Below are 18,447 nucleotides of genomic sequence, written 5' to 3'. Positions count from 1 at the left end.
TGGGGGCGTTGTATTCCCTCATGCTTTAGAGGGGTGACATTACCCAGAGAGAATTGTTTCTAAATAGCATGTTGTTGCAAAGGCAGCAGTGGGTCTTTAAAGTTAGCTCCATATCTGTCCTTGGGAAGGTGCCAGGCTCTGGGCTCCTTGGGGGGAATGTTCTCAAATGTTAGAGTTGGGGTTTTAAAGAGATGCTAATTGCTGACAAGCTTCCATTATCTAGGACTTGCAGTGTTGGAGGGGGGGTTGCCTAGATAAGTGGCCAACAATTAATGCACACATAAATAATTGGTGGCATTTGCACTTTGTAAAATAAATCCTCAGCGATGGTGCTGGAAGACTTCCATGTGGAGTTTTTTTTCCACTCCACTTACTAGTCCTGTAGGCCAAGATACAGTGAAACACGTTCACTCTTAAGAACACAAGTGGAATAATGGTCTCAGGCTTTTGAGGACAAGTTAACCTGGAGAAGGAAGATTCCACTACTCCTAATGGTGTCTTTTCAGATACGAAAAAAGGTTGTTTTGTTCTCTTTGTCATGGGGCCAGGGCTAGCCCTGGAGGCTTATATGCTTTTCTTAGACAGTTGTTTGGGCCTTTGGGGGAGCACCATGTCCAAGGGATAAGAACACAGACAGGAGCCAATAGGATCTGGGTTTGAATTCAGTTTCTGCTAAGTACTCTGCCGAGTACTAGCCATGGGGACTTTGGCAAGATCTGAGTCTAGATCGAGGTCTCAGTTTCCTGTCTGTGAAGTGAAGATGAAAGCACTGCCTGATTAGTTAGTTTGATGGGAGTAAATGGGGCATGCAGGGTTGTGACATAGAGGAGATGTACTGAAGCATCCCGGAAGTTTCTCTTCTTGCCCTTGGAATTGGCTCAAACTTGGTCCTGCACCAAAGGCTGAGGACCAGGGGAAGGGTGCCCAGGCTGGAGATGCTTCCTCCAGTGTGCTCAGCACTCCTGTCTTCCCTGCTTCCGTTTAAACTCTTGGGTATTAGAACCGATCCTCATCACCATACCATCAAGGGGCAGCTGTGAACCCTTCCCAGCCCTGGTCCAGGCGAGATGCCCTGCACCTGCCGTTTCTGCAGCATTTGGGGGCTGCTTTCTGTTCCAGAGCCTGTTAGGGAGCCAGGAGCTGGAAATTGGCCCAAATCTCCTTCTCCATGGCAAATGTAGAATCAGGGTGGCTAGAACAGAATTCAAATGTCCCCTGGTTCTCAGTGGGCCTGCAGGATGTCATGTTGGGATCCTATGTCATGTATACTCCAGCACTGTTATGCCCTTGGCAGCAGGAGAAAGTACCAGAGGTTCAGACTCGGGCTGCTGCTCATGAACAAGGGGACACCTTCCTCTTTACATGCAACTTTCCAGGTATGGAAGAAGAGCCATCTTGGCTTTCTTTAGCTGGCATCTACCCAAGGCAGCACTCTTTTCCCTCCAGAGGGTGGAATGTGGGTGTCCATATGTGTATGTCCATACAATTTGACAAGTGTGTGGCTGGGGACAAGGGTACATCCCAGTAACTTGGGAGGCTGAGGCAGGAGGTTCACAAGTTCAAAACCAACCTCAGCAACTTAGTGAGGCAACTTGGTGGAACCCTCTCTCAAAAGTAAAAATTGAAAAGGACTAGAGATGTAGTTCAGTAGTAAAACAAAAACAGACCAAGTTGGCACATGTGTAGACAGACATCCAGCTGCACCTCTGTGTGCCATGCCTCCTTCTACTGGCCACCTGCATCCACCTTCCCAGGCACTTCTTTGAGCCAGTTAACACCATTACCGTCTACTACCTCCTCTGGTCAAAAAGGCTCGAAGTCAGCTGGATCCTTTAGAAGTCCCATCTCCTCAGCTCTTCCAAAGTGTTGAGTTTGCCAGTGTTTGACAGGCCAGAGGAGTCAGAAAGATGGATCCTGATGGTTTGGCAAGGCCTTGTAGGACTCAGCAGCAACACCTTAACAGAGCCACCTGTGCTGTAGCTTTGGGCCACTGCAGCGATCCCTTTGGGCTTATTGAGACCTACTTCCTAGGTCAGAGTCTGTATGGAGCTTCTGCAGTTGCTCAGGCCTTCAGCTCTGCTGCTGCTTGATTGTCCCATAGCCATGGAGCTTGGCTCCATGCAGAAGCCTTACTGCAAGCCTTACTGTAAGGAAGCCTTACTGCAAGGAGGGATGCCAGCCTCCCCACCTGCTGAAGGTGAGTGACCAGGCCTCCCTGAGCAGAAGGCCAGTGCCCCTACTTCACCCATGGGATACAGGAGCTGCCTTCAGTTTGTCTAGTTGTGCAACTCTTGTCTACAGACACCTATCATGGTTCATGGCTGATAATCACTGTGGCCGAGGTGAGGAGAGGCACCATGCTATCCTGAAAGGTCTTTCAGGTCATGGATGAGACAGAACTGAGCACTTTGCAAGGTTATGTGCATTGTCTTTTTGTCACTGTTTGACAAAAAGACATGATGGCAGGGATGTATCTGGAAGTTTTAGGATAGTTGTCAGGACATGGCAGGCCCTGTCTTCTGAATAAAAGAAGGAAGGAAATTATGCACAGTGCACATTTGAAAGAGAGGCAGGAGACATGAGGGGGAAGGAATGGGGAGGATCCTTGCGCTAACTGGTCATGTATAGTGAACTTCCTGGGCAGGGTAGCTTCATGTGTAATTTCATTTAATTCTCACCATAACCTGAGGCAGGAGGTGTTTATCTCAGGTTGGTATCCCAGAAGTGAACTTTGAGAGAAGGATTCATGTGTTAATGATTTATTAAGAAGCATTCCCAGGGGGAGTTAAAACAAGACAGCCAGCAGGGGAGTGGGGATGTGGAACAGGGAAGTGAGGGAAGCCAAGTGAGGTAATTTTGGCTCCATCCTGCAGAGAAATTCTGAAAATAGCTGAGATCACACAGGGAGAAAGTCCCCATCAGGGAGCAAGCCAGCTGGGATCTGTATCCGTGGCACCCTCAGTCCTCGGTTAAGGGTGTAAGTTCCCAGTCACTGTGAATGCCAAGCAGGGCTCTGGCACCTGAATCTCGGGTGTTGGCACTCGGGAGTGAACACACAGGGAGTCTAATCAAATATCCTATCGGATGTGAGGGAGACGTGGGCAGAGCACCATGGCACGGTAGGTACACAAATGCCATAGGGGCATAGAATCTGCCCTTGGTGAGGGGAAGCTGGTCAGCCCAGAGCACTCAGCTAAGACTCCTCCAGGCTGTGCTTGCTCTATGGATGAAAGGACTCACCTTCCTTTGCTGCAGACATAGCTGGGGAGGGAAAGAGGAGGGATGCCACACAGAAGGGGAATCAGTGTTGCTGGGAGGGAAGGCTCCCCTCTGGGCAGCAAGCAGTTAGGGCCCTCCTCAGAGCTGGCAGCTCTCCAGTAATTGCAGAGGGAGGTGGACATGTTCTTGCTCAATCGGACGTAGCCACCCCTTTTTGCCACTTATCCCAGACTCTGTAGGAGTCATACCCTCTGGAAAAAAGCTGCAGCCAAGTGCTATTTATCTCTGTGTGGGGAAAAGAGGCTTAACAAATTAGTTGATGCTTAATTGGTAAGGAAACAAAGGAAATTAGGACGGGGAAGTTGGTCAGTTGTCCTGTGGGGTTTTCTGATCAATTCTCTGCAACATCTTCTGTGCTGGAGTCTGATACCAGGTGGGAAGACTTGTTAAGGTTGTCAGAGCTCCTTCCTGCTCCCTGGACTCTCCTGGCAATTGGTTCAAGTTGTCTGTAGCACCTGGCACCTGCAGGAATAGGTAGAAGCCCTCTCACCTGCACAGATGTGACCACCCCTTCAGATCACAGAACTACACATTCTGGATCAGGGATCTCAGCTCCAGAGCCAAGAGGCAGGTCAGAGATCTGAAACAACATAGGATCTCAGGCATATCGCTTAACAGTGGGCCCCAGGGTCTGTATTTGTAGAAGCCACCTAGGATATTCCTCCATGCAGCCAGATTTGAGAATCTTTGCTGCACATGCCAGTACCTCGTCCCTGGTCATCCTCCTCCTCTTGAACTATTTGGAAAGTTTAAAGATCTCACCCATATTGAGGTGATCTGCCTCCCTGATTTTTTGGGCACCATTGGTTGTAAATCTACTCTTAGAGGCTGCAAACAGAAACTTCAGTTTCTCTTCCATATGATGATTTTTCTTCAAGTGTTTAAAGAAATCTACACTGTCCCAGACTCTTAGCATCTTTGGTCACTTTCACTGGTCATTGGTTTACATTGTTCCACTCCATAACTGGGCTCCAGTGTGCAGTGTCTTCCATGAAGTCAGATGACTCAGATCAACATCCAAGGGCAGAACAAACCCCCCTCATCCCTGCCTTCCCTTTCTCTCGTCTCTGCTCCAGGGCCTTGCTTTCCAATTTCATTTTCCCAGTAGCCTCTCTGCTATTGAAAACAAGTGTAAATCTTTGAGTTCAGCCTTGTTAAACCACATCTGTTGAGAGTCAGTTCATCCTTCCAGCTTTCTGAGATATTATGACATCCTCCCAGCTTTGTATGGTGTGCCAATTTGATAATGCAAATCACTAATGTCTCCCTGTGATCATGAAGAAAAGGTTGAAGTGTTGGGAATTGAGGCCAGCTGGGGCCAGACAACGCGTTCAGAGTGTTCCGACTCCCTGCCTCCACTGCTCCCTTCTCTACCTCCCCACCAGGGCTTCTAAAGGCATCCATGGAAGTCAGAGTGTTCAAAGGAAAGAGGCTCTGGTCTGAGCAGCCAGGACTCCACCATGAGCTTCTCTCCCTTCTCCCACTAAACTGAGAGCTCCTCTCTGAGCCACGGTATCCAGAGTCCTTGCAGCTTCTCTGGAGATAGCCTGGCTTACCGAGCTTGTAAAATAGGGTGGAATGCATCTCAGGACATGGACCTGTGGAGTGGATGGATACCCTTGACATCTCTTGTACCATCTTTCTATTAATTGCCTGCAGAGCACCCTGAGCCTCCTTCTGAAGTAGGAGAGGAAGCACCTAGATATTTTTAGAAATGATTCATTTATCTCAGGGAAGTGTGAGGTGAGGCTCATGAAGAGAACAGGAAGGCTTCTACAGCCAGAGGAGACTCCCAGGATACACGTTGAAATGTGAGCAAGTTGGGAAGCAAAGCTGAGCCCCACAAAGGACAGGAACATCCAAGGAACTTCCCTTCTCTGCTTCCTAGGGAAGGCTTGGGGTGTGTAAGAGAGACTGGAGTGCCAGTCTCTGAGTCTGCCTCTTGCTGAGATGGAGAACTTGAGATCATGTTGTCGACCTTGGCAGACAGGAGGGGGCGAGAGTTTTCTACATTTTACAGATGACCAGAATGAATGAATGACAAGGGTGGAGGTCATTCCCTTCCACTCCAGTCTCATGCCCCAGTTTTTCTTCATAGAGTCTGGCAGCCTTTCATTCACAGGATGGAGAGTAGAGTCTGCATCCTTTAGTCTTGACTGACCCAGGAGAGGCTGTGTGCCCACCCTTGGTGTCCTTTGGGATGTTGTCTATAAAGGTCTTGGGGGTCTAGAGTTCACCTGTGTATACTCCACAGGCTCTGTCTTTATGACCTTGCTGTGCTTGCCAACAAACTCATCCATTCTCATGGAGTGAGGTCCTAACAGAACCTTGTGGGATGGCAGCCTGTGAGCCTTAGCACCATGAGGGCCTATGACCTTACTGGACCACATGCTGGCTGGGCTGCTGGTGCAGGCTCTGAAACCTCTATGCCTCATTTGTTAAGAAAGAGTCAGATCTCTAAGAACTGACAAGGAAAGGTATTTTTGCTATATTAATAATCCAAAATGAGAATTGTAACTTGATGTGTATTTCTTGATGTGATTTTAATAAAAATATCTGTCTGATATGCAAGTAGACATGTACTTGCAGACCTGACTGTAGAAGCTTCTGGAGGGGGGACACTTCAAACAATCTCTGGAGGGATGAATCTGGAGGAATAAATGGGGAATTTTTACTTCTTAGCATGTTTCATAAAAATGGGGAGACCTTATGGGTGACTTTGAACACTTAAATTTTTCTGTATTTTTCCAACCGGGAGTGGTAACGATTATATTATGAAAATACATAAATAAATAAATAGTGATTATAATCAGAAAGTTTTCTCCCAGGTTCATAGATGGCCTGGCACCGTGCCGGGTGCTCTTGCTGAGCATTTGGCACACGCTCACTGTGAGTATTCTTACAGGACATGGTTGAAAACCATCAGTTCCTTCTAATTCTTTCAGTCTGTTGGCTTTCCAATTCAAGGAGGGGAAAAACGCTCATAAACATGAGAAACAAAATAAGTAATTGGGCCCTGTCTGCCTGGGCCTTTAATCATATATTCAACTATATTAATTGAACACCTGTTATATGCTGGTAAAGTTCTAGGGACACAGGTGTGCCTCAGATACATGGACTTGGACCTTATGGAACCCCCAACCTAGCAGAGACAGACAATAAGAAAAATATTTTTCTATAAAAATAGAACAAAGCAGTCTAACAGAGAGTAATGGGGGTGGGGCCACTGCCCAGGAGCTAGAAAGAGCTGCAGGTTCTGTGGATCCTAATGAAGTGAAGGAAGCTCTGAGCCCTAGCTCTGAGCTTCTGTCTTCTGGGTGTCACGGTGTCACTCAGCACAGTCCAACAAGCTGCCATACATTCAACCTTCTGGCTTTCTGATTCTGTAGCCTCAGGCAATGATGAGAGTCCTCCCTAAGAGCCCCTGCAGGAAGGTGTTTGCAGGCATTCTTGGGAAGGGAGGCTGTGCCTCTGCCTGTGGCCCTGTGAAGCCTGCAGGAACCAGAGCCTCTAACCTTGCTCAGGGCTGGTGCAGGAGAGTACAGAAGAACAGCAGGAAATCAGATGTCTGTGTTCAGATGATGCCTCTTGTGGCTAAGGCAGCCAGAGTGGGCCCCAGGGGAATGGCATGTTTTGTAAGGAAGAAATTCTGCAAGAACAATGTTTATAAAACCCCATCTCCACAATCTTGTGTGTCTGCCAGCTTCTGGCTTGCTTGTGTTCATGTACATTCTTTTTCTCTCTGCAGGCTGTGGAGACCAACCTAGCTTCCAAGGACAGCCACTGGGTCTTTGTGAATGAGGTAAGAGCCCCTGAATGGTGAGGGCACAGCCTGCACTGACATTCACCTATCCCTTGGCAAAGCTCAGAGAAATCCTTTCATGTCCAATTTTGACTTAGGGGCTGGAATAAATCCTGGGCTTTGTCCTGTCAAGGCAAGAGGTCAGAGAATTGGATTTGACCTGCCAAGATGCTCACCTATACCAGGTGGGGACCAGGGAAAGAATTAAGACCTGAGTCCATGAGAAAGTCAAAAGTCAGAGAAGTGGTGTGAGGCATTAGATGTGTGGGGTAGGGTGAGGCAGCCAGTCAGGGTCTGGGGCTGGAGAGATTAGAGCAGGTTAGCAAATGGGATGCACAGGGAGTGGGACAAGGAATTAGGAGGGGAGAGGCCATATTGCATGCAGGATGCTAAGGGTGTGGGAGGGTAATATGAGTGTGCCTGAGTGTGAGCCAGAGTATGTATGTGCATGAGTGTGTACCTGTGTAAGAATGCATGTATGATAAAGGTTTGAGTAAGTGTATGTGGAAATGTACATGTGTGAGTGTGAATGTAAGTAATTGTGTATAAATGGGTGTAAGTGTACATGTGAGTGTGTATACCTGTATGAGTATGTATTTATGTGTATATGTGTGAGTGTGGGTTGTATATGCATGTGAGCGTGTATCTGTGAATATGTATGCGTGTGAGTTGCATGTGAGTGTATGAGTATGAGTTGCATATATGTGAGAGTATATGTGAGTATGAGTTGTATGTGCATGTAAGTTTATATGTTTGAGGGTGTGAATGTATGTGCCAGTTGTACAGACATGTGAGTATATAGGCATTTATGAGTGTGCTTGTGTGAGTGTGTTTGTGTGTGTAGGCAATGGGAGCAGGATCAATGTACCCATTTAAAGTGGTTGCATAGGAAATGTCCTCTTGACTAGCCATCTCACTATTGTGGCCCTAGTAGGGTAATGGGAACATGAGATGTCATTGCAGCCTGCCTGGTCCTGGCTTCTCCCAGCCTGCAGGCATTGCTTGGGAGTGGCCAGTAACCACAGGCCAAGCTTTCCTAAAGAATCCCCTCTGACCACATGTTTATTTAGGAACTACAAACCAAGGCAGCCTGTGTGACTGCAGTGTGTGTGAGCTGGGAGTGAACTTGAGAATGTGTTTCCTGGTGTTTTCATCTGGGCTGCAGCCTTCAGTTGCTCCTAAATTAGTGGATCAATTTCTAATGGCTTCATTCTGGAAGATGCAAGGTTTATTATGTGGGTAATTTCTTTTTTTATGATGTGTATTTCTCATTAGCTCAGTGCTAATATGGCTGAAATAGTTTTGGGTAGCTAATGTTAATAACGGTGTAGGTACTATCAGATAGTAACTGCTCCCAAGATCCACTTTTCATGGTTTTCCTCCATGAATTTACACCTTATTAGCTCCATGTCTGCACAGGTCAGCTGGAGACATGCGCAGTAACCATCCATTTCCCCTGGGGTGCTGTGGTAGGATGTGTGCTGGTAATTAGGCAAAGGGACGTGACCGCCCCTCCCTGCTTTTCAGAACCTACAAGAGACCTCCTTGATCCTCTGGAAGGCTTGATTCTCTGTGCTTTGCTGGCTTCTCTACAGCTTCTTCAAAGCCCAACTTCCTTTGTTCCAGAGAAAGGAAGCATTCTATGTGCCCCTGATGTCAAATATCTGGTGCTAGGTTTACTTTTTTGATGACTCCTCCACATCCAACAGACAGTGTTTCTCTGTGGTCAGTCTTCAAAACCGTGCTCTGTTTTTACATTTCTAACCTGGTTCCCTTCCTTCCTCTAAGCCCCCCCACTCCCACACCCAGGGCCTTTTGTCCTTCCAGACTCCCTGTCTTCAGGCACCCCAGTGTGAGGTCCCCTAGGGCACTCCCTACTCAGGAAAACTGGCATTTCTGAGGCAGCTAGAACCCAGAGCTCAGTGTCACCAGGAGGAAACAGGTATGGGGGGCACTTCTTGAGTCACACTGGAACAGCCTCACTCAAGACCACAGCTGTGCCCCACTGGGTCAGCAGCACATCCTGGGCCAGCCAGGCAGTGCACACTGATCTGCAAGTAAGTGTGTTCTGCCGAAAAAGACTCCTCAGGTACCTCTCCTCCTTTCTTGGCTTCCTTTTCCACAAGAAGACTCCTTTGGGAAGCCAAGGACAACCATTAACCTTTCTAAAGTGCACCTTTCATTTGTTACCTTTTTAGTCCTCATCAGTTATAGTTCAGTTATTATCATCTCCATTTTACATATGAGAAAACAGAGGCCCCAAGGGTTAAATCACTCATGACTGTTAAATGATGCCTTTAGGATTCTAGATGAAGACAGTCTGGCTTCATACCCCTTTTCACCCAATGACATGATTGTGCGCTTGGGCTTGGAAAGATCCTAAACTTGTGTTCAGGGTCTGATTCTGTAAAGGCTGTCAGTAGAACACAATGATGGTGACAGTCTTGGGCTCACCACTGGGGCCAGCACATTCCTGAAGTCTGAGATCCAAAGATAATGCCTCTGGTAAAGCTTGGCCCTCAGCACAACCCCTGGCTAATGACTGAAAATGTTCTCTAAGTTACATGTATGCTTGTCCTTAGGAGACGGCCCTGTTCAGAAATACTGTTTCCTGTTACAGGATGCCCCATAGAAAACAGAAGTCCTGTTATTCTTCTTGCAGTGTAAAATCATTTTAATATCTGCAAAAATTTTTCAAGCAATCTAAATACTGAGTAACAGACAAATACTTGCCAGTCACTTTTCTGTGCAATGACTAGGAATAAAATAAGGGGGAAAAAAGGAAAAACAAAGAATAGAGTGTCAAAGTTGGGCATTTGATGATGCCCTTTCTATCAACATGATCTCTAGAATTCAGTTATTATTCAGAGTCCTTGTCTTTCCACTTCTTAAAACTGTTTCCCACTTCCCTGAAGGAAGTTCAGCTCCTTAGACAAGCTCAGCTTTGTGCCTCCTCCCTCTTCTACCACTTTTATCTTCTTCCAGAAGGGTCCTCCAGCTGTGACCCCTGCTCTCTTCATGCTTTACAGACTCTGTCTCTGGTTCTTCCTCTGTATTTGACGTGCTTAATGTATTTTCCAGGATTCAAGATAAACCTTCAAGGGCATGTGTTTTTGTTTGCTTTCTTTATGTAGTGGTTTTCTTAATACATCTGCCCTTTCACTGGTTAGTCCTGGGGTTGTATATTACAGACCTGTTTTATTTGGAGAAGAGATCAGTGGAGGCAGAGGAAGGCTTGTGTCTGTGTGTGTCTCAGTGACAGTTTCTTCTGTAAGTCTCTGGGCTCCACTGTGGAGATACTGGCAGGCAGATGTGTGTGGGGGCATAAACTGTATCTTCATTAATTGACTAAGTTGTGTTACTTTGGAGAAGCAGGGGTATTCAGAAGAACTCATGTAAAGAAAATGAACCATTAATCAAGGTAGTCACGAGACTATAATTGTTGAGGTCATGGCCAGATCTATCTCATCACTGAATCTTCAATATTCTGAGCAAAGAATAGATTCTTGAAAAGCTTGGTTGAAGCAGGTGGATGCCCATAGCATATGGCCAATTGCATCAATGAGCTTTTCATAATCTGCCTTAGAGAAAAGACAAAGGCAGCAATTAAGACCCATTTCTCAGATTACTGGAGGGAACCACTGTGGGTCATTCATCAGAGACTTCCAGTTCAAGATCAGTTGATTTGGATGAGATATGTGGCCTCTAGAACCTCTCTTTTAGTCATGGTAAAATGCTTCTTCTGTGTGTGACCTTTAGCAGAACCCAGACATGGCTGTCATTCTTGCTCGTCCAGTAAATCATGGGGATTCTTGGTGTGGATAGATATCTGGACAAAGAGGATATTTCCCTCCCCAGAAAGTTCTGCATCTGCTGGTGATGTGCATCTCATCGTCTTGCTTCTTGGGAACTTCCTAGAGGAATTCCTTTTGTGGAATATGCAATATGACTCCCAGTCTCTTGAAGGATTGATTGTGATAGGGACTTGAAATGTTCCATTTGTTACTGGACAGTTCCCATTGTTAAGAATTATTTTTCCATTCATGCAGTCACAGCAAACATTGATGGAAATGGTTTAAGAGGCTTAAGAACATAGAAACACACGCTAATCTTTGAGGCTCAGTGAGTGAGATGCAGAGTGGTGATTGATGGGTCACCAAGGGTCCATCAGGAGGTAGATTCTTAGAAGGATGGAGGCACAGTCAGCAGGCACGCAGCACCCCTCTCCTATTGCTAGAATATGTTGATGACACCCATATCCCATGTTCATTCCAAACTGTGCCCTTGAGTTCCAGACCCAGAGATCCAGCTGCCTTTTTGACTCAGCTACTTGGAAGCTCCATTCCCATCTGAAGTTCAGTGTGTGTGTCTCTGAACTCACCATCCTCCCTGACACCTGCTCAGTGTATCTGATCTTAAAGATCATTGTCCTGTCCTTCTGGTCGACTGCAGCCAGTTGGAGAAAAACCCACATCCTGCAATCTACCCCAGTCCACTCCAGCCCCTACTGTATCATTGCACCCTTATTTTCTTCTTAGCATTACTCACTATCTCATTATTCATCCCTGAAAGTGGACCCGTGACTTCTTATTTCTCCCATAAATTTCTTCCTCCTGCCTCTAGACCTTTGCCAGGACTTTCCTTTCTGCCTGCTGTACCCTCCCCAAACTCTGTCCAGGACTTAACCTCTCTTACAGGGTCTGTGAAACATTCTCTCTGCCAAAAGGACCTCCCTGGTTTCTCCAGAGAGCAATCCCATGCCATCCTGTACTCCTCACCCAGCTTGCTGTGTTGGGGGATTGATGCATGTGAGTGACTCTCCAGATAGCCTATTTGTGAGAGTCTGGATCTCCTTTCTATCAGTTTTCCTAAAGTTCCCAGCTTGTGGGTTTCATTCGCAGAGGAGCTTGCTTGCTAAATCTCTTGCTGCTCTGCCTCTTGTTTCCTTATCTTTACTCTGTTTTGTCAATTATGTAGATGTGAAGGAAGAGGAATTCAAAATCATTCCAATTCTCTATGGACTCAGAAGTTTCCATTGCACCCACTTTTCTATGCTTGCATATGATCAGATGGGGCACCAGGCTCCCTCTGCCTGGTACCTGGCCTTGGGCAGGTGGTGGAGCAGCCAGGAAGGAAGGCAGGGGAAGCATTAGTTAGGCTTCCTGCAGAAATCCCCAAATTGCACACTGGGGAAAATGTGTCCAGCTAATTCGTCAGTGCTTTGTGGAAAAGGATTCTGTGATCAAAGAGGGCAAATGACTTTAACAGTGAGAAACAGGTGTCTCCTGCAGGCATCTTCAGGCTCTAGTGCTCGCGGTGCCTTATCCAAGGATGAGGCAGTGCACACTGTCTGCCACATGCATTTGTTTTTCCGAAACACATTCATGTACTTTTGGTCCTCACATGCTCATCTCTGTAGGGAATTGGCAGGTGGTGGCGTTGCAGGCTCTACAGAGCTTCTTACAACATAGAAGAAGCAAAAGACTTTAAGAAGCTGAATCACATAGTTTAAAGAAATCTCTACTTGGGACTCAAAAGAGAGGGAGGGAAAAAGACTTCATTTTTTCCCCTTTCATTTTGAAGATTCTAATTCTGTTTGAATATTAAGTCCCTGTGCCATTTGGCGTCTTTAGATTTAATTTAGTATCACTCTAAAGCAATTACGTTTGTTGTAATCTATTCATTTGTTTCTCTTCTTAGCCTGATTGCAGTGTCTTTGAGGACAGGAACAACATCTTACCCACTTCTGTAGCCCCAACTTAGAATCCTTGAATGAAGAATAGGAGTTGCCATTTATCAGACATTAGAAGGGGCTAGGCACTGTTTTTGAGTAGTGCTTTTATTATCTAATTTTTTTTATTTAAAATCTAATAGCTACAGTGAGGTTTAATTGGCATACAATAAATGCACATATTTAAGTTAAGTTTGGCATGTGTATACAACTGTGAAGCCATAACAAAATGAAGACAGTGAGCACATTAATCACTCCAAAGTGTCCTTGTTCCCTTTTGTAATCTCACCTTCCTGCCCCACCCCCTCCCGCTTTTTAGGCAACTACTGACCTGTTTCTGGAACTACAGATTGTTTGTATCTTCTAGAGTAGAATCCTGTAGTATGTATTCATTTCTCTTTTTCAGTATGTTTTAGTTTACTCAAATATAATTAAGATTCATCTAAGTTGCATGTATAGTTTTTTCCTTTTATTGTTGAGGAGTATTCAATTCTATGACTACACTACAATTTGTTTATCCATTCACCTATCAATGGATATTTGGGTTATTTTAGATTTTTGACTATTATATGTAAAGCTGTTATCGACTCACATGCCTCAGTATTTGTATGGATGTATGCTTTCACTTCTCTGGGGGTATATACTTAAAGTGAAATTGCTGAGCCCTGTGGTAGATGAATGTTTAACTTTTTAAGAAACTGCTTTAAGTGGATGAGAGTTTCAGTTGCTACACGTCATTTTCAGTACTTGGTGTGGTCAGCCCTTTCGATCTCAGCTGTTGGAAATGCATTGGTGTGTAATATTCTTCATTGTGATTTCATTTTAATTTTCCTGATGACTAATGATATTGAGTATCTTTTCTTGTGAACCTATTTCTCATCTATATTATATATCTCCTTTGGTAAAGTGTCTGTTTAAATATCTTGTCCATTTCACTAGATTATCTGCTTTCTAATTACTGAGTTCTGAAGGTTCTTTATGTATTCATCATACAAGCTCTTTATCAGATGTATATTTTACAAATATTCCCTTCTAGTCTGGAGCTTGTCTATTCATTTTAACACTGTCTTTGGAGGGGCAAACATTTTTTTAATTTGAGATGCTTTTATTGTGGTATCTGAAACATTACTGAACTTTCTATTCTGTTCTATTCTGTCCTATTGATTTGTTTTTTTCCCTCTATCTTTGTACCAGACCTCCCTCTTTTTTTTTGTACTGTGATTGAACCCAGGGGCACTTAACCACTGAGCTACATCCCCAGTGCTACGTGCTCATGCCCGCCTGCCTGCCTCCCTCCCTCCCTCCCTCCCTCCCTCTCTCTCTTTCTCTCTCTCTCTCTCTCCCCCCCTCCCCTCCCTTACCCCTCTATCTCCTCTAACTCTCTTTTAATTTTATTGAAACAGTGTCTTGCTGAGTTGCTTCGGGCCTCACTAAGTTGCTAAGGCTGACTTTGAACTCAAGATTCTCCTGCCTCAGCCTCCCAAGCAATTGGAATTATAGGGATGCATCACTGTGCCCAGTTGTCCCATGTTCTTTTAATTAACATAGATTTATAATAAGATGGGAAATCATATTAGCCTTTTACCTTTATTCTTCATTCTTTAATATTTTTTTTTAGTTGTAGGTGGACACAATACCTTTATTTTATTTATTTATATTTGGTGCTGAGGATTGAACCCAGGGCCTCACATGTGTTAGGCAAGCACTCTACTACTGAGCCACAACCCCAGCCTCTCTTCTTCATTTTTGAAGTTGTTTTAGCTATCCTAGGTCCTTGGAATTTTTATGTGAAATTTAGAATAAGCTTGTCACTTTTTAAGAAACTGATACCTGAAATTTTATTTGGAATTCCATTTATCTATAGTCTAATTTGGAGAGAATTGACATCTTAATAATATTGAGTCTTCTCAACTATAAAGGTGTATCTCTCCAATAATTTAGGCCTTCTTAAATTTCTCTCACCAATGTTTTATCATTTTCATTGTGCAGACCTTTCACAGTTTCGCTCAGATTTATCCCTGAGTATTTTATATTGTTGATACTATTGCAAATTATAACTTTAAAAGCATTTTAATCTCCAGTTGTTCATTGGTGACATATAGACATGCAGTTGATTTTTGCATATTTATCTTGTACCTTGGAACCTTGATAAACTTACTAATTCTAGCAGTTGTTCATAGATTCCAAGATATTCTATATTAACTTTCATGACCTCTGGGAATATGAGTTTATCTCCTCCTTTGTATTTGGATACCTTTCATTTCTTTTTCTTGTTCTAATCTCACTGATGAGTTCCTCTGGCACAATGATGAATGTAAGTGTGGACAACAGACATCCTTTTCTTTTTCCTGATATTAGGAAGAAAACATACAAGTGTTTTACCTTTAAGTGTTAAGTTAGATGTAGGTTGTCTGGAGATGCCTTTTATCAGACTGGGAGTTCTATTCCTAGTTTGGTGAGAATTTTTGTCAAGAATTGAGGTTGAATTTTGTCCAATACTCTTTCTGCATTTACTGAGATAATCATATGATTATTCTTTAGAGTTTGTTAATATGCTAAATTGCATTTATTGATTTTCTAATTCTAAAGCAACCTGGGATTCCCAAGATACAACTTACTCATAATGATGTATTTTGTATATGGTATTGCATTTGATTTGATAACATTTTGATTAGGCTTTTTTTCTTCTGTGTTCACAAGGGGTATCGGTCTCTTCTTTTTCTTTTAATGTCTTTCTCTGGTTTGGATATTAGTGTAATGTTGACTTCAAAATATGAGTTGAAAAGTGTTCAATTCTAGAAGAATTTGTGTGGAATTTTAATTTTTTTTTTCTATAAGAATTTGTTAGAATGCACCAGTGAAGCCCTATGGAATGTTTTAACTACAATTTAAATTTCTTTAGTAGACATAGTGCTATCTATTTCTTCTTGAGTTTATTTTGAGTTAATTTGTGTCATTTAAGAGATTTCCTTATTTCATCTAAGTTGACAAATTTTTAAGTAAAAAGTTGACAGTATTTCCTTATTCTTTAAATACTTGTTGATTCTGTAGACATGATCTCTCTCATCCTTGATATTTATATCTCTCTTTTCTGTTTTTTTCTTGTTTTAATTTGTCTGATTAGTTGATATTATTGATTTTGATGAGCCAGATTTTTTGTTTCATTTATATTCTCATTTTTTTCCCTATATCATTTTCAGTTGATTTCTGTTTTTGTCTTTATTATTTACTTTCTTCTGCTTACTTTGGCCTTAATTTGCTCTTCTTTCTTCTGGCTCCTTGGGGAAACTGAGATCATTTATTTGAAACCTTCCTTTTTCTCATTGCTATTTCCCTCTAAGTGACAGTGCCACCCCATAAATTTTGATATGCTGCATTCATTATTTAGTTCCAAATACTTCCTATATTACTTTTTGATTTCTTCTTTGACCCTTGGATTATTTAGAAGAATGTTATTTAATTTGAAATATTTGGGGCTTTTCAAGGATCTTTTTGTTATCAATTTCCAACTTAATTCCATTGTGGTTCGGAAAATGTACTTTCTATTACTTAAATCCTTTAAAATTTATTGAGGCTGATTTGATAGTATAGCATATTGTCTTGGTAAATGTTTCATGAGCATTTGAAAAGGATGTGTAAACTGCTGTGTGGTACTTTCTATAAATATGAATTAGGTCAATTTATTGATAATTTTCTTTGTGTCTTTAATGTCCTTGATGGTTTTTTTTTGGCTACTTATTCCATCAGTTATTGAGAAAGGTATTAAAATATTAATTGTGAGTTGTTCATTTTCCCTTGAAGTTTTATCAGTTGTTTAATATATTTTAAAGCTTTGTTACAAGCAGTATAAATGTTAGGAATTTTATATCTTCTTGATTAATAGACCTGTTTACCATTATGAAGGGACCTCCTTTATCTGTGGAAACTAACTTTCTCTTCTTTGCAATATACTTTATCTGGTATTAGTAGAGCTACTCACTAAGACGTCAAACTCAAAACCACTCCTTGATCCATGCACTGCAGAATAGATGTGTTTGTTAGCAGCCGTGAAAACAACATTAATCTCATTTTACATCTTCATCAGGCACTTGGGTGACCAAATACGTTGTCAATGAGCAGTAATATTTTGAAAGGACTCTTACTCTGAGCAATAGATCTAAATAGTCAATAAAAAAACCCAACCAACCAAACAACAACAACAACAACAAAACAAAAACAAGAGATATACTGTATGACCCAACTATTCCATTTCTAGGAACAAAATTTAAAAGAAATGAAATCAGCATATCAAAGAGATACCTATATGTTCATTTTGTTGCTGCAGTATTCACAGTAACTAAGTGCTTATAGACAGATGAGTAAAGAAAATGTGATACACACATGCAGTGGGATATTATTCAGCTAAAATATAATGAAATTCTGTCATTTGCAGGAAAATAGATGAAACTAGAGGATGTTATGTTAAGTGAAATGAAATCCTATATGTTCTCTCTCATATGTGGAAGCTTAAAAAGTCAATCTGAATGTGGAATAGTAATTACTAAAGGCTGGAAAGAGTCAGGGGTTGAGGATAAAGGGATGTTGGATAATGAATACAAAAGCACAGTTAGATAGAGGATATAAGTTCTGGTATTCTGCCACACAGAGAGATGATTATAGCACACAGCCACATATAATATATTTTATGAACATCTAAAAGAAGGGGCTCAAAGTCTCTAAACATAAAGAAGTGATAGGAGAGGGAAATGCTAATTAGCCTGAGTGGATCAGTGAACACTGTATGTATGAGCCTGAATATTATACTGCACCCTATTGACATGTAAAATTATTGCATGTTACTCAAAAACTAAAATAAAGTTAAGAAGTATGTTGTAAACAAATGTGCTGTCATTCAGGCTTTGCTGTTCCATTTATAGAGCACAGGCAGGGTATATTTGGTATAATTCTTAGGGACTTCAGGAGTTATAGAATGGCACGTGAAGATAAGACATCAACTTCAAGTCACTACATTCATTAGCCCCTAGCAAAAGAGTCAGCCTTTCTTTTGATGCTTCAAGTCCAGGAGGTAACTTCTTCACTTTAGCTATAGAAATCCTAGATGGCATCTTCTTCTAGAAAGCTATTTTGTCTGCACTGGGAATCCGTGGTCTAGTGTGGCTACCTTCATTAATGATCTGAGCTAGATCTTCAGATAACTGTCAGCTGCTTCACTTTGTAACTTCATGTTTTAGAGATGGCATCTTTCCTTAAACCTTATGTTCTAACCTGTGTTTGCTTCAGACTTTTCTTCTGCAGCTTTCTCACCTCTTTCAGACTTCACGGAATTGGAAAGAGTTAGGGCCTTGCTCTGGATTAGGCTTTAGCTTAAGGGGATGTTATGACTGGTTTAGACCTTGTATCCACACCACCAAAACTTCATGTATTACAGCACTAGGATTGTTTTTCTTTTTTTAATAATTTGTGTGTTCACTGCAATAGCACTTTTAATGTTATTCAAGAGCTTTTCCTTTGCATTTACAACTTGGCTAAATGGCACAAGAGGCCTGACTTTCAGCCTGTCTTAGTCTCTACATGTCTTTCTCACTAAGCTTAATCATTTCTAGTGTTTGATTTAAAGTGAGAGACGTTTGACTCT

At 42.6% G+C, this 18,447-nt stretch overlaps 1 protein-coding gene across 2 annotated transcripts in view; it reads left to right on the top strand.

Annotated features, from left to right (window-relative positions):
* Grid1 (glutamate ionotropic receptor delta type subunit 1) overlaps positions 1-18,447 on the top strand; it is a 703,077-nt gene that overhangs the window by 423,865 nt on the left and 260,765 nt on the right. For both annotated transcript variants that reach the window (XM_048801681.1, XM_048801682.1), the window contains exon 5: positions 7,028-7,081. In XM_048801681.1, the coding sequence (XP_048657638.1) occupies positions 7,028-7,081 (54 nt within the window). The remainder of the gene's footprint in view (positions 1-7,027; positions 7,082-18,447) is intronic.

The sequence above is a fragment of the Marmota marmota genome, unplaced genomic scaffold (genome assembly GCF_001458135.2).
Source record: "Marmota marmota marmota unplaced genomic scaffold, marMar, whole genome shotgun sequence".
NCBI lineage: Eukaryota > Metazoa > Chordata > Mammalia > Rodentia > Sciuridae > Marmota > Marmota marmota.
The sequence above is the reverse complement of the archived record's forward strand: the minus strand, read 5'-3'. Positions and strand labels throughout refer to the sequence as shown.